This window comes from Eschrichtius robustus, chromosome 2 (assembly GCF_028021215.1).
Source record: "Eschrichtius robustus isolate mEscRob2 chromosome 2, mEscRob2.pri, whole genome shotgun sequence".
Taxonomy (NCBI): domain Eukaryota; kingdom Metazoa; phylum Chordata; class Mammalia; order Artiodactyla; family Eschrichtiidae; genus Eschrichtius; species Eschrichtius robustus.
In genome coordinates this window covers 40,307,297-40,321,859 of record NC_090825.1, presented here as the reverse complement: position 1 = coordinate 40,321,859, position 14,563 = coordinate 40,307,297, and the positions used below count along the sequence as shown (strand labels likewise).

At 36.3% G+C, this 14,563-nt stretch overlaps 1 protein-coding gene across 1 annotated transcript in view; it reads right to left on the bottom strand.

Annotated features, from left to right (window-relative positions):
- Positions 1-14,563, bottom strand: part of ITGA1 (integrin subunit alpha 1) — a 172,499-nt gene that overhangs the window by 26,723 nt on the left and 131,213 nt on the right. Inside the window, exons 18-20 of the mRNA XM_068535329.1 lie at positions 12,702-12,812; positions 10,667-10,876; positions 8,389-8,469 (exon numbers count right to left, since the gene is read on the bottom strand). Coding sequence (XP_068391430.1) covers positions 8,389-8,469; positions 10,667-10,876; positions 12,702-12,812 — 402 coding nt within the window. The remainder of the gene's footprint in view (positions 1-8,388; positions 8,470-10,666; positions 10,877-12,701; positions 12,813-14,563) is intronic.

Below are 14,563 nucleotides of genomic sequence, written 5' to 3'. Positions count from 1 at the left end.
GAATGCAAATTCACAGTATATTTCATTTGAGATAGTCAAGAAACAGACTTTATGATGGGGTTCCGAAAGTAAATTGGTACATCTAGTTAGTTCTATAAGCTAAAATGGACATAGAAAATATTTATTGAATTTAATGATAATTATTATGATTTGTGGTTGGTATCCTAAATCACTAGTAACCATGCCACATGTGTTAAGGGGAAAGGCCGTTTTGAATTCTCATTTGCAAAAAGAAGAGCTAAAAGATTTCATTATAGATAATTTGTCATTAAGGATTTCACTATAGATAGACACCTGCCATTTCCAGATGTCCAAACCAATGTTTGTCAACTTTTTAGGATGTGTGTTAAAGATGTCAGGGATCTATTTTGAAGTCTTATAAAAATATTATAATCTAAGAAAGTTGAAATAAATATTGGGATAGTATTTCTCTTTTTTTGTTTAAGTCTATGTCAAGTAAATAAAATACCTTCTTATTTTAATCATTTTGATTAATTAAAGATTTCCCTCCTTAACTCAATAGTGAATAAGGAGCAAATATTCATATTGAAAAGCAACCTTCACTGAAAATACATGCAAATACCATGTTTATCATTAAATGAGATAATTATTCTCTGCTGTTCATGGAAACAAATATTTCTTTATTTTTTATTTTATTTTTAAATTTATTTATTTAATTAATTTATTTTTGGCTGTGTTGGGTCTTCGTTGCTGTGCATGGGCTCTCTCTAGTTGCGGCAAGCGGGGGCTACTCTTCATTGCAGTGCGTGGGCTTCTCATTGTGGTGGCTTCTCTTGTTGCGGAGCACGGGCTCTAGGTGCGCGGGCTTTAGTAGTTGCGGCACGCGGGTTCAGTAGCTGTGGCACGTGGGTTCAGTAGCTGTGGCTCACAGGCTCTAGAGTATAGGCTCAGTAGTTGTGGCGCACAGGCTTATTTGCTCCTCGGCATGTGGGATCTTCCCAGACCAGGGATGGAACCCATGTCCCCTGCACTAGCAGGTGGATTCTCAACCACTGTGCCACCAGGGAAGCCCATAAATATTTCTTTAAAAAGAGATGAAAGAACTCTTCTCTCTTCTATTCAATTAGTATGGTTCTAGGCAGGGCAATTAGGTAAGAAAAAGGAATAGAAGGCATTGGATTGGAAAGGATGCCTCTATTTGCAGATGGCATGATCTTATATATAGAATATCCTAAGGAATCCTCTAAAAAAACTATTAGAACTAATAAATAATTCCAGCAAGATTGCAGGGTAAAAGATCAGTATGAAAAAAAAAATTGTATCTCTATGCATTAGCAATAAACAATCTGAAAATGAATTAAAAGAAGATTTCCATTAAAACAGCATCAAAAGGAATAAAATATTTAGAAATATATTTAACAAAGGAGATGCAAACTTGTATTCTGAAAACTACAAAACAGTTTTGAAGGTAATTAAAGGAGATCTAAATAAATGGAAAGACATCCCATGCTCATGGGTCAGAAGACTTAATATTTTTAAGATGGTAGGGGCCCGGGAAGCCTACTGGGCTCCCAGGTGAGGTCCCTGCCCTCTGAGACCATGGCTGGGGGGGCACACCTGGGCCCCTTCTGTTCCTTGAGCCTAAGCCCCACCTCCCACAGCCCCCAGGGCCTTTTCCAGCCCTGTGGGTCCTGAGAATTGGCCCCGCCCACCGCCCAAACCTCGCCCCTGCTTAGGCCCTGCTTTCCACAGCCAAGGCCTTCCCCCCCAGCTCTTTTTTTTTGTCTTTTCCCTCCTCCTCTTGTTTACTATTGTGGTACTGATGTACCTTCCAGTTGTTGATTCATCTATATTTTTATTTTTACATTCTTTCTAACATACCTGTTACTTTCCTAGTCTAATTTTACTTTTTATTTTGTTATTGTTCTCTCTGTTTTTTTTTTTTTTTGCCACCCCATGCGGCTTGCGGGATTTTGATTCGGGAGCCTGGGGTCAGGCGGAAGCTCCTGCGGTGGGAGCTCCGAGTCCGAACCACTGGACTAACAGAGAACCTCAAACCCCAGGGAATATTCATTGGAGTGAGGTCTCACAGAGTTCCTCATCTCAACACCAAGACCCATCTCTATCCAATAGCTTACAAATTCCAGTGTTGGAAGCCTCAGGCCAAACAACCAGTAAAACAGGAACACAATCCCACTAAAAAAAAAAAAAGAGATGGCAAAAAAATATGTCGCAGATGAAGGAGCAAGGTAAAAACCTACAAGACCAAATAAATGAAGAGGAAATAGGCAATCCACCTGAAAAATAATTCAGAGTAATGATAGTAAAGATGATCTAGAATCTCAGAAATAGAATGGAAGCACGGATTGAGAAAATACAAGAAATGTTTAACAAAGATCTAGAAGAACTAAAGAACAAGCAGAGATGAACAACACAATAACTGAAATGAAAAATACACTAGAAGGAATCAATAACAGAATAACAGAGGCAGAAGAATGAATAAGTGAGCTGGAAGACAAAATGGTGGAAATAACTGCTGAGGAGCAGAGTAAAGAAAAAAGAATGAAAAGAATTGAAGACAATCTTAGAGACCTCTGGGACAACACTAAACACACCAACATTCGAATTTTAGGGGTCCCAGAAGAAGAAGAGAAAAAGAAAGGGTCTGAGAAAATATTTGAAGAGCTTATAGTTTAAAACTTCCCTAACGTGGGAAAGGAAATAGTCACCCAAGTCCAGGAAGCACAGAGAATCCCATACAGGATAAATCCTAGGAAAAACACACCAAGATACATATTAATCAAACTAACAAAAATTAAATTCAAAGAAAAAATGTTAAAAGCAGCAAGGGAAAAACAAAAAATAATGTACAAAGGAATCCCCATAAGGTTATCAGCTGATTTTTCAGTGGAAACTCTGCAGGCCAGAAGGGAGTGGCAGGATATACTTAAAGTGATGAAAGAGAAAAACCTACAACCAAGATTACTCTACCCAGCAAGGACCTCATTCAGTTTCGATGGAGAAGTCAAAAGCTTTTCAGACAAACAAAGCTAAGAGAATTCAGCACCACCAAACCGGCTTTACAACAAATGCTAAAGAAACTTCTCTAAGTGGGAAACACAAGTGAAGAAAAAGACCCACAAAGACAAACCCAAAACAATTAAGAAAATGGTAATAGGAACATATATATCAATAATAACCTTGAATGTAAATGGATTAAATGCCTCAACCAAAACACACAGACTGGCTGAATGGATACAGAAACCAGACCCATATATATGCTGTCTACAAGAGACCCACTTCAGACCTAGGGAAACTTACAGATTGAAAGTGAAAGGATGGAAAAAGATATTTCATGCAAATGGAAATCAAAAGAAAGCTGGAGTAGAGATACTCATACCAGATAAAATAGACTTTAAAATAAAGACTGTTACAAGAGATAAGGAGGGACACTACATAATGATCAAAGGATCAATCCAAGAAAAGGATATAACAATTGTAAATGTTTATGCACCCAACATAGGAGCACCTCAATACATAAGGCAAATGCTAACAACCATGAAAGGAGAAATTGACAGTAACACAATAATAGTAGGGGACTTTAACACCCCACTTACACCAATGGACAGATCATCCAAACAGAAAATAAATAAGGAAACACAAGCTTTAAATGACACAGTAGACCAGATAGATCTAATTGATATTTATAGAACATTCCACCCAAAAGTGGCAGAATACACTTTCTTCTCAAGTGCACATGGAATATTCTCCAGGATAGACCACATCTTGGGTCACAAATCAAGCCTCGGAAAATTTAAGAAAATTGAAATCATATCAAGCATCTTTTCTGACCACAACGCTATGAGATTGGAAATCAATTACAGGAAAAAAACTGTAAAAAACACAAATACATGGAGGCTAAACAGTGTGCCTCTAAATAACCAAGAGGTCACTGAAGAAATCAAAGAAGAAATAAAAAAATACATAGAAACAAATGACAATGAAAACACGACAACCCAAAACCTATGCGACACAGCCAAAGCAGTTCTAAGAGGGAGTTTATAGCAATTCAATCTCACCTCAAGAAACAAAAAAAAACTCAAATAAACAATCTAACCCTACACTTAAAACAACTAGAGAAAGAAGAACAAAGAAAACCCAAAGTCAGTAGAAGGAAAGAAATCATAAAGATCAGAGCAGAAATAAATGAAATAGAAATGAAGAAAACAATAGCAAAGATCAATAAAACTAAAAGCTGGTTCTTTGAGAAGATAAACAAAATTGATAAACCCTTAGCCAGACTTATCAAGAAAAAAAGGGAGAGGATGCAAATCAATAAAATTAGAAATGAAAAAGGAGAAATCACAACTGACACTGCAGAAATAAAAAGGATTATAAGAGACTACTACAAACAACTATATGCCAACAAAATGGACCACCACGAAGAAATGGACGAATTCTTGAAAAGTTACAATTTTCCAAGACTGAACCAGGAAGAATTAGAAAATATAAACAGACTTATCACAAGGGATGAAATTGAAACTGTAATTAAAAATCTTCCAACAAACAAAAGCCCAGGACCAGACGGCTTCACAGGTGAATTCTATCAAACATTTAGAGAAGGGCTAACACTGATCTTTCTCAAACTCTTCCAAAAAATTGCAGAGGGAGAAACACTCCCAAATTCATTCTACAAAGCCACCATCACCCTGATACCAAAACCAAAAAAAGATAATTATTAAAAAAAAAAGAAAATTATAGACCAATATCACTGATGAACATAGATGCAAAAATCTTGAACAAAATACTAGCAAACAGGACCCAACAGCACTTAAAAGGATCATACACCATGATCAAGTGGGATTTATCCCAGGGATGCAAGGATTCTTCAATATACACAAATCAATCAATGTGATACACCATGTTAACAAATTGAAGAATAAAAACCATATGATCATCTCAATAGATGCAGAGAAAGATTTTGACAAAATTCAACACCCATTTATGATAAAAACTCTACAGAAAGTGGGCATAGAGGGAACCTACCTCAACATGATAAAGGCCATATATGACAAACCCACAGAAAACATCATTCTCAATGGTGAAAAACTGAAAGCATTTCCTCTAAGATCAGGAACATGCCAAGGATGTCCACTCTCACCACTATTATTCAACATAGTTTTGGAAGTCCTAGCCACGGCAAACAGAGAAGAAAAAGAAATAAAAGGAATACAAGTTGGAAAAGAAGAAGTAAAACTGTCACTATTTGCCGATGACATGATACTATACATAGAAAATCCTAAAGATGCCACCAGAAAACTACTAGAGCTAATCAATGAATTTGGTAAGGTTGCAGGATCCAAAATTAATGCACAGAAATATCTGACATTCCTATACACCAACAATGAAAAATCAGAAAGAGAAATTAAGGAAATACTCCCATTTACCATTGCAACAAAAAGAATAAAATACCTAGGAATAAAGCTGCCTAAGGAGGCAAAAGACCTCTACTCAGAAAACTATAAGACACTGATGAAAGAAATCAAAGATGACATAAACAGATGAAGAAATATACCGTGATCTTGGATCGGAAGAATCAATATTGTGAAAATGATTATACTACCCAAAGCAATCTACAGATTCAATGCAATCCCTATCAAACTACCAATGGCATTCATCACAGAATTAGAACAAAAAATCTTATAATTCATATGGAAACATGGAAGACCCCAAGTAGCCAAAGCAATCTTGAGAAAGAAAAACAGAGTTGGAGGAATCAGGCTCCCCAACTTCAAACTATACCACAAAGCTACAGTAATCAAGACAGTATGGTACTGGCACAAAAACAGAAATATAGGTAAATGGTACAGGATAGAAAGCCCAGAGATAAACCCATGCACATTTGGGCACCTAATTTACGACAAAGGAGGCAAGAACATACAATGGAGAAAAGACAGCCTCTTCAATAAGTGGTGCTGGGAAAACTGGACAGCTACATGTAAAAAAATGAAATTAGAACACTACCTAACACCATACAGAAAAATAAACTCCAAATGGATTAAAGACTTAAATATAAGACCAGACAGTATAAAACTTTTAGAGGAAAACATAGGTAAAACACTCTTTGACATAAACCACAGCAAGATCTTTTTTGACCCACCTTCTAGAGTAACAGAAATAAAAACAAAAATAAACAAATGGGACTTAATTAAACTTAAAAGTTTTTGCACAGCAAAGGAAACCATAAACAAGACAAAAAGGCAACCCTCAGAATGGGAGAAAATATTTGCAAATGAGACAACAGACAAAAGATTAATCTCCAAAAAATACAAACAGCTCATGGAGCTCAATATCAAAAAAACAAACAATCCAATTAAAAAATGGACGGAAGACCTAAATAGACATTTCACCAAGGAAGACATACAGATGGCCAAGAGGCACATGAAAAGATGCTCAACATCACATAAAAAAAAAAAAAAAAAAGATGGTAACACTCCCCAAATAGATCTACAGATTCAATGTAATACCCATCAAACTCCCAGCTGGCTTTTTTTTTTTTCTGCAGAAACTGACAAGCTGATTCTAAAATACAAATGGAAATGCAAGGGATGTGGAATAGCCAAACAATTTTGAAAACGAAAGCATAGTTAGAAGACTTACAATTCCTGATTTCAAAACTTACAACAAAGCTATGGTAATCAAAACAACGTCGTACTGTCATGAAGATAGACATATAGATCAATGAAATACAACAAAGATACAAGAAATAAACCCATGCGTTTATGGTCCACTGATTTTCAACAAGAGTGCCAAGACAATTCAATGGGGGAATGAATAGTCTTTTCAATAAATGGTGTGGGAATATCCACAAAGAATGAAGTTGGACTCTTTAATTACACCATACACAAAAGTCCATCAAAATGGATCATAGATCTAAATATAAGGGCTAAAACTGTAAAGCTCTTGGAAAAAACAGGAGTAACTGTGACTTTGGATTAGGCAAAGTCTTCCTATATATGATACCAAAAGTATGAATGACAAAAGAATAAATAAATAAATTGGACTTCATCAAAGTAAACACTTTTGTGCTCCAAAGAACACCATCAAGAAAATGAAAAGACAACTTACAGAATGGAAGAAAATATTTACAAATCATTTCTGATAAGAGACTTGCATGTAGATTATACAAAGATCTCTTACAACCGAATAATCAAAAAGATATCCCAATTAAAAAATAGGTAAAGGATCTGAATAGACATTACTCAAAAAAAAAAAAAATACACGTGGCCAATAAGCACATGAAAAGATGTAACTTCATTAGCCATTAGGGAAATGCAAATCAAAACATCAATGAGATACTACTTCACACCCACCAGGATGGCTATAATAAAAAGACAGGTAGCAACATTGTGGAGAAATTGGAATCCTCATACATTGTCGGCAGGAATGTAAAATGGTACAGCCACTTTGGAAAACAGTTTTGCAGTTCCCCAAAATGTTACATGAGTTGCCATATAACTCAGCAATTCCACCCCTAGGTTTATATCCAAGAGAATTGAAAACATGTGCCCATACCAAACCTATACACAAATGTCCATAGAAATATTATTTATAGCAGCAAAAAAGTGGAAACAACCCAAATGTCCATCAATTGATAAATGAATAAATAAAATTTGATATATTCATACAATGGAATATTGTTTGGAAATTAAAAAAAAAGAATTACTGATAAATAGATGAACCCTGAAAACATTATGCTAAGTGAAAGAAGCCAGTCAGCCCGTCACAAAAGACCACATATCGTATAATTCCATTTATATGAAATGTCAGAATAGGCAAATCCATAGAGAAAGAAAGTAGATTAGTGGTTGCCTGGGATTGATGGAGGGGTTATCGAGGAAAAAAACAGCAGTAACTAGTGATGCATACAGGGTATCTTTGCGGGGTGTGAAAATGTTCTAGGATCCATTGTGGTGATGGTACACAATTCACAATTTGGTGAATATACTAAAACCCACTGAACTTTAAATGAGTGAATTTTGTGGTATGTGAATTATATCTCAGTGAGGTTATTATTTTAAAAAAAGAGAAATGGAAGTAGAGTTTCTATACAAAGTTCTAAACCAACTGGTTTGAAAGATTCTTTTTCCTACAGTAGAAAAGCCTACTACATCGGTGACACTAATACCAGAATTTCCGAGCTCCATTTATCATATAAGCTGTAGAGTAAAAATTCTTAATTTTGTCCTGGTGTTTGAGTTTGACCCATGCCACAATTGCCTTTTGATTTCAAGATCTCACAATTTTGAATTCAATCTTGTTCATCTATGTCATCCTAAACTACCACTAGAAGGATTTATATATTTGGCTTTGAGCAGGTTATTTTTCATATCCAATTGCCACATGTATTTTCTATAATCTGCTTACCATTTCTCCTCTTCTTAGGAAAGGATATCCAACTTTACATGTGATATTACGATTGGATTCACAACTGTCTTTTTGGATAGCCTAGGAAGAGAAAGTAAACAGAATTAGAGCAGACACGCAGGTGAAATACTTGAGCTTGATGGTCTAGAATTTTCCCAGCTGAGCCTTAGACTGCTTTGCTAGGATTTGTTTCTCAGTATGGTTGTGAGAGTCACAGCATTCTGGGATCACTTGTCCCACAGCCCATCGAAATGTGAAAACATCACTTCGGTTAAGGATGGCTGTAGGATGAAGAGCATCACACCAGCCTGTCTAGATCTTCCACTGAAAAATGGGAGTACTAACAGCATCTACCTCACAGGGTGAATAGGTGGCTGCACAAAATAACCCACACATACTGGACTGACACATGGAAGCCCACAGTGAATGGTCGTCACTGGAGGAGTGGGTAAGAGCTTGAGTTCTGACCTGGAAACACCAGGATTTAAACTCTGACTCTACCACTGTTAGCTTTATCCATGTCGGGACTCCTCACTTCTCTGGGCCTGATTTTCTGTCAAGTGGGGTTAGTCGAACTCTATCTCATCAAATTGAAAATGACCTTGCGTATGAGACTCACCAGTATTTTACATACCAATAAGAAGGAAACAATAACGCTGCCTGTTAAATTAACATAGCAATTGTAAGATGCAATTACAGAAATGTTAAATTGTGAAAAAAGGGGTTTATCTTAGAATCTCTGTAGTATAATAATACCTACGTACAAAGGAATTAATGAGAGTTAAATAACTATGAATAAGTAGAACTTGTAGAACAGTTTCTGACACATAATATGACTCAAGAAAAGACTGCCATTATTATTATTACTATTGTTGTTATTAATAGAAGGAGAAGAGAGGCCTTGTTGATTTCATAGCTCTGCCTCTCTGCCAAGGCCATGAAGTCATTTGAAGAAGATACAATGATATTTAATATAGTCCTCTTTTCTGAGAAGAATTCAGTGGTAATATTTTCCCAGTATCAATTTGCACATTTGGATTTTTAATTAACATTCTTTCCTGAATCTAAAATAGGTGGTACTATAGGATGGATAAACAAGGTCCAACTGTATAGCACAGGGTATTCAATATCCTGTGAGAAACTATAATGGAAAAGAATATGAAAAAGAATATGTATATATATGTGTATAACTGAGTCACTTTGCTGTACAGAAGAAATTAACACAATATTGTAAATCAACAATACTTCAATAAAATAAAAAAACTATAAAGAACTTAGAATAGTACATATCAGTAATAAATGTTTATTATTATAAAATAAAATAGGTGGTAGTAATATAGGACATTTTTAAAGCCTATCTTAGTATCATGTCCCTAAGTGATATCCTAATAAATGGAGAGAAATGTCAGTGAAAATCTGAATTTATAGAAACTAGACAATTAAAGTGTTTAATATTGTTTATAATAAGTGTATTTGCTTTTAATATGAATTATATATATTACTAACTCATATATACTGAATTTTAATTCAGGGGAATTCATTCAGAGATCAGATTTAAAAGCAAAGTTCAAATTTGGAAGTATTAATTAATCCTGATAGAGCATCTTATGCAGCTGTATGTTATTGCCAAAATAATAAAAAACATCTGGGGAATTCCCTGGTGGTCCAGTGGTTAGGACCCGGCACTTCCTCTGCCAGGGGCCTGGGTTCGATCACTGGTCAGGGAAGTAAGATCCTGCAAGCTGTGTGGCATGGCCAAAAAAAACAAAACAAAACAAAAACCAAAACAACCTTCTGTCATGACAATGAGACATAATCATTTAATACAACTCTCTTGCCAGTGTAAGGATTGTGCATAGAAAAAGTAGGGAATGGTATCGATTTTTTTGCATGTAAATTTTTTTATTGTTCAACACGTGTTATTACTCCTTCTCTGCCCTTCTGTTAAACTGTTTTGACTTTGAGTGTTATGTTTATTTTTTTTCTTGACTCAGTCTCAATTTCAGTGGTATAAGGCTTCTGTGAAGCATAAAGTTTTGGTATATCAGAGATCCTTTCCTCATACTGAATCCAAGAAGAGTCGTAGAGCTCTAAAGAAATATATCCAAAAAAAGCTTTTAAAAAAATCTTGGTCCTTTCACGATCAGTGAGTACTAATTTTGTACAAAATGCTTTCTATTCTAAAATCAATGTAATAAAAATTTACCTCAGTAGTATGAAAAGTAGGTTCAACGTGTGAGTATTACAAGAATAAATAAATGTAAAACTAAAAGTTTACCTCAATTCCTGAAAAAATTAGATTTGGAGAATAATTCACTATGGTTCTGGTGTTATAGGCACTGTCCTCTTTATTTTTGACTGTGAGGCTAACATTGAACTTATCATTGTGGGACCTGACAATAAGCTGGCCCTTTTCTGTGGTGGAGACATCCAGGACGAGGTCCGAGATACATTTTTCCTTGTTTCCACAATCTTTGGCAAAGGGAATCTGAAATATTCACAGAAAAACATTTTTCAAACTTTAGCTAGGCATTATTGAAAATTACCTATGAACTTGCATAAAAGAAATGACATACTGCCAAAAGAAGAAAATCATACAGAGAATAGATTTCACTGCAGAAATCATAAGGAATTTTTACAGTTGTTCCTGTAATTGATAGGGGAAAATCATAACCTTTACTTTTGGTTATAAATTCTTCCATTCCTTTAAGGAATGCACAGTTTTCACAGATGTTTTTCAGTGGCTTTCGTCTGCCAGAGTAAAACAGTTTCAAAGAAATAAGTCAAGTACTCTACGATCCAAAGTTATGAGAGAACACTGTAACACTCACCTCTGATTATGAGACTTTCTATTTAAAAGAATCAAATACTTAGGATCATAATAGCCTCAGTCGAGAGGGTAGAAAATGAGCAAGCCACATAACTGGGAGCTTGCCTTGACTCCTCTTCTTCATTAAGCCCTTCCCCTTATCCAATCCATCACCAATCCATCCATCTATGGCTGTTCTAAATATTTCCCACAGCTCTCCTTGCCTCTCCATTTCCACCACCACTCCTAGTCCAACCCATCTTATTTCCTCCCTAGACTAAAGTAACAGCTTCCTGACTGGTTTCCCACACCCACTCTTGATTCCCTCCAATCATTCTCCACTGCGCAGCTGAAGTAATCTTTAAAAAAAAAAAAAAATCCAGAGCTATCAGTGAAACAAGTAAAACCATCAATGGCATTCCATGTCTCCTCAAAAACATTTAAAACCTGTGCAGTGGCACAAAGTCCTGGTGATCTGGCTCCTGCCCATGCCTCCTGCCTCATTCCACATGACCTTCCGCCCTTGCTCTTCAGCCTCAGCCGTGCTAGTGATTTTAGTTTAGTTCCTTTTATGCCTCAGAACCTTTGCACATATCCCTCTGCTTGGACCACTGCTCTTCCACTTCCTAGGCTTTAGGTCTCAAATGCAATGTCATAAGTTCCAGGGAGCACCCCTTAACACTTCAGTCTAGCAGAAGTTCCCGTTGAGCTCTGGAAGTTCTCCAGAGCATGTGCTTTAATTACTACCTAATACCTATTTCCTAGGTTAGACTGTAAGCTCTGTTGTCTGGTACATATAAGACACTCAATAAATATATTTGGAAGGGAGAAGGGAAAACAGAAGATAGGTGCAGGGGAAAGCTAATTCTCCACCACTAGTGATCCCTCCATTGGTGCCACACTTGTGATCCCATCCTTTTACCCACTCACTCACTCTTTCTCAGGGGTGGGACAGTAGACTCTGAATTTGGAAGCAAAAACTAGGTGAACACAGCTCAGTCCCTTCCTGTCTCTTCTGCTCTTGGGCCGGTGGTGAGCCCATGGGAAGCATATATCTACATTTCCATTCTGCAAGTTTTACAAGGTGGGCCCCAGGAAGGCCTGAGATTGCTGGCCTGAGGTTGCTGAGCACTGCTGATGACCTATTTGGTTACCTGTGGTCTACGCCTGGCTCCGTAGGAGGACACCCATTATACCCAAACCATGCCCTGCAACCCAGTGTTCATTAGTAATAAAGGGGAGTTCCAATTGGCCAACCCATGTCTTTCTTTCGATTGGTCCTAAATTAGGAGTGATAAAAATAGGTGTCATTTATAAGTTCCCTTAAACTCCAACAGTAGGAAGTTAGAAGAATTGGGAAAAGTCTAGAAGAGTCTAATTCTTTTTGTTTTTTAATAATATAATTGATTTAGGCTTCTGTGTGTACATCTGTTTATGTGTTTCAGTTTTTTTCCCCCAATATATCCACAAATAGGTATTCTGAATTTAAAAAAATCTGACTTACATATTCATGTACTGAATTTGGTAGAGAATCATCAAGAACGGGCCCATTTTCTGGATCGGTAAGATTAAAATCCAAAGTTATTCTCACAGAGTCCCGAAAGTCATGCTTGTCCTAGAGGTAAAAATATAAAATATGTTATCGGCATCATATTTATTGGATGTTCTGACTTTGTCATGGCTTCCTTCTTCTGCCCTGTGGGCCAGGCTCACTGGACATTCTTGTGTACCTGATCTGACATATGACCTGATCAGGCTTTTGCTTCACTGGAGAGAGACCGCTCTTCTGCCTTAACAAGGGACGCTGCTAGAACAAACGCAGAGGCTTCCTATTGCGACCAGTTGACTCACGTCCAGCTTCTCAGATAGGCCTGCTGGAATGATGGATAGGTCGTACTTGGCCATGTCAGGATGTACCCCTCAAAGCTACTTACATAATAATATGCTTTCTCTTGAGACCTCGAGCTAAAAATCACTGTGTAATACTTATAGGAAAGTCTTTCAACTTCAAGAGAGCAACCCTTCTTTAAATTGAGTTGCATTTCATTAATATAATATATACCTTGAGTTGTAAGAATTTTATATGTGAAATGATATGAAAATAACATGGATGTGATCAACATTGTTTATACTATCATCAGTGGCAGCCATCATTCATGACATGTCCAGAATTATGAGATTTATATACATTATTGAGAATTATTTCAACAATCCTCCAAGATGCATACTAATTACAGTCTTTATTTTACAGATAGAAAACTGAGCCTCTAAGAGACTAAACCACTTTGTCAAAATTACTCAGAAAGTGAGGAAGCTGGGATACAAATTCCATTCTGGCTGACTCCAGAACAAATGTTAAAATATCCATTAAAATCCAGAAGAATTTTGGAAATTTTGAAACTAGTGCATTCCTTTTAATCCCAGTGCCTAGATATAGCTAGATACTAAATTTTTGGAGAAACATATACTACAGTGATTTTTTTAGCAGGTTGGAGGCACTGCCAAATCTGGTTTCATGACTTTTCAAATCTTATCCAAGTTCTAACCCCTAAATGTTCAATTCTGATGAAACAAATTTAAAAAACCCTCCATTTTTATTTTTCTAATCATAAATTGACTTCAATGTTGACCAAATAAGCTTATTTTGACATATGTCATGGGGAACATTGACTTGAAAATCACTGAGGAAGAGTAAACATGGCACACCAGCATACATGTCTTCTGTCACTTTCCTGCCCCTGACTACAATATTTTCAAAATATGGAAGATGAATACATCAAGAATATAGAAATAAGTCAGAGGTGGGGCAAATAGGCCTATTTCATTTAAAATTCCAAGATCATGTTCAAGTCTCTAAGTCTCAATCTCCGTTAACAAAATCAGTGTTTTCTCAGTACATCCATTCTGCTTTTCTTCTTCTTTAGTTTCATGTACATTTTAAGAAAATGTTTAAGAAACTCCTGTCCCACATATACAGTGAACCAGTAAAATACATTTAAAATGGTTCAAACTGGCTTATCAGCCATCTCTAGAGGTTAATCATTTGCTTTCCAAGGCTCCCTCATCCACCAAAACAGGAACAGGTAGCACAAAGTCTACAGATGATAGAAAATACCGGATCTTTTTCCTTTAATCTAAAGTCAAAGGGTGAAACACATAGTTCAGTGGATAAGAACAGACCCTGGAATGCATATGGACCAACAGTTTCCCCTCAGGGCATTTAAGCACTTCTGATGGACAAGGCCCACAAAAGTTCAACGATGCTTTCAAGTTGAAAGAATGAATGAATGAATTAATGAATGAAATGAATGAATGAAATACAAGGTCTCTATCAACTGGTGTACTGTGCCTTTTACTGTTCCATAA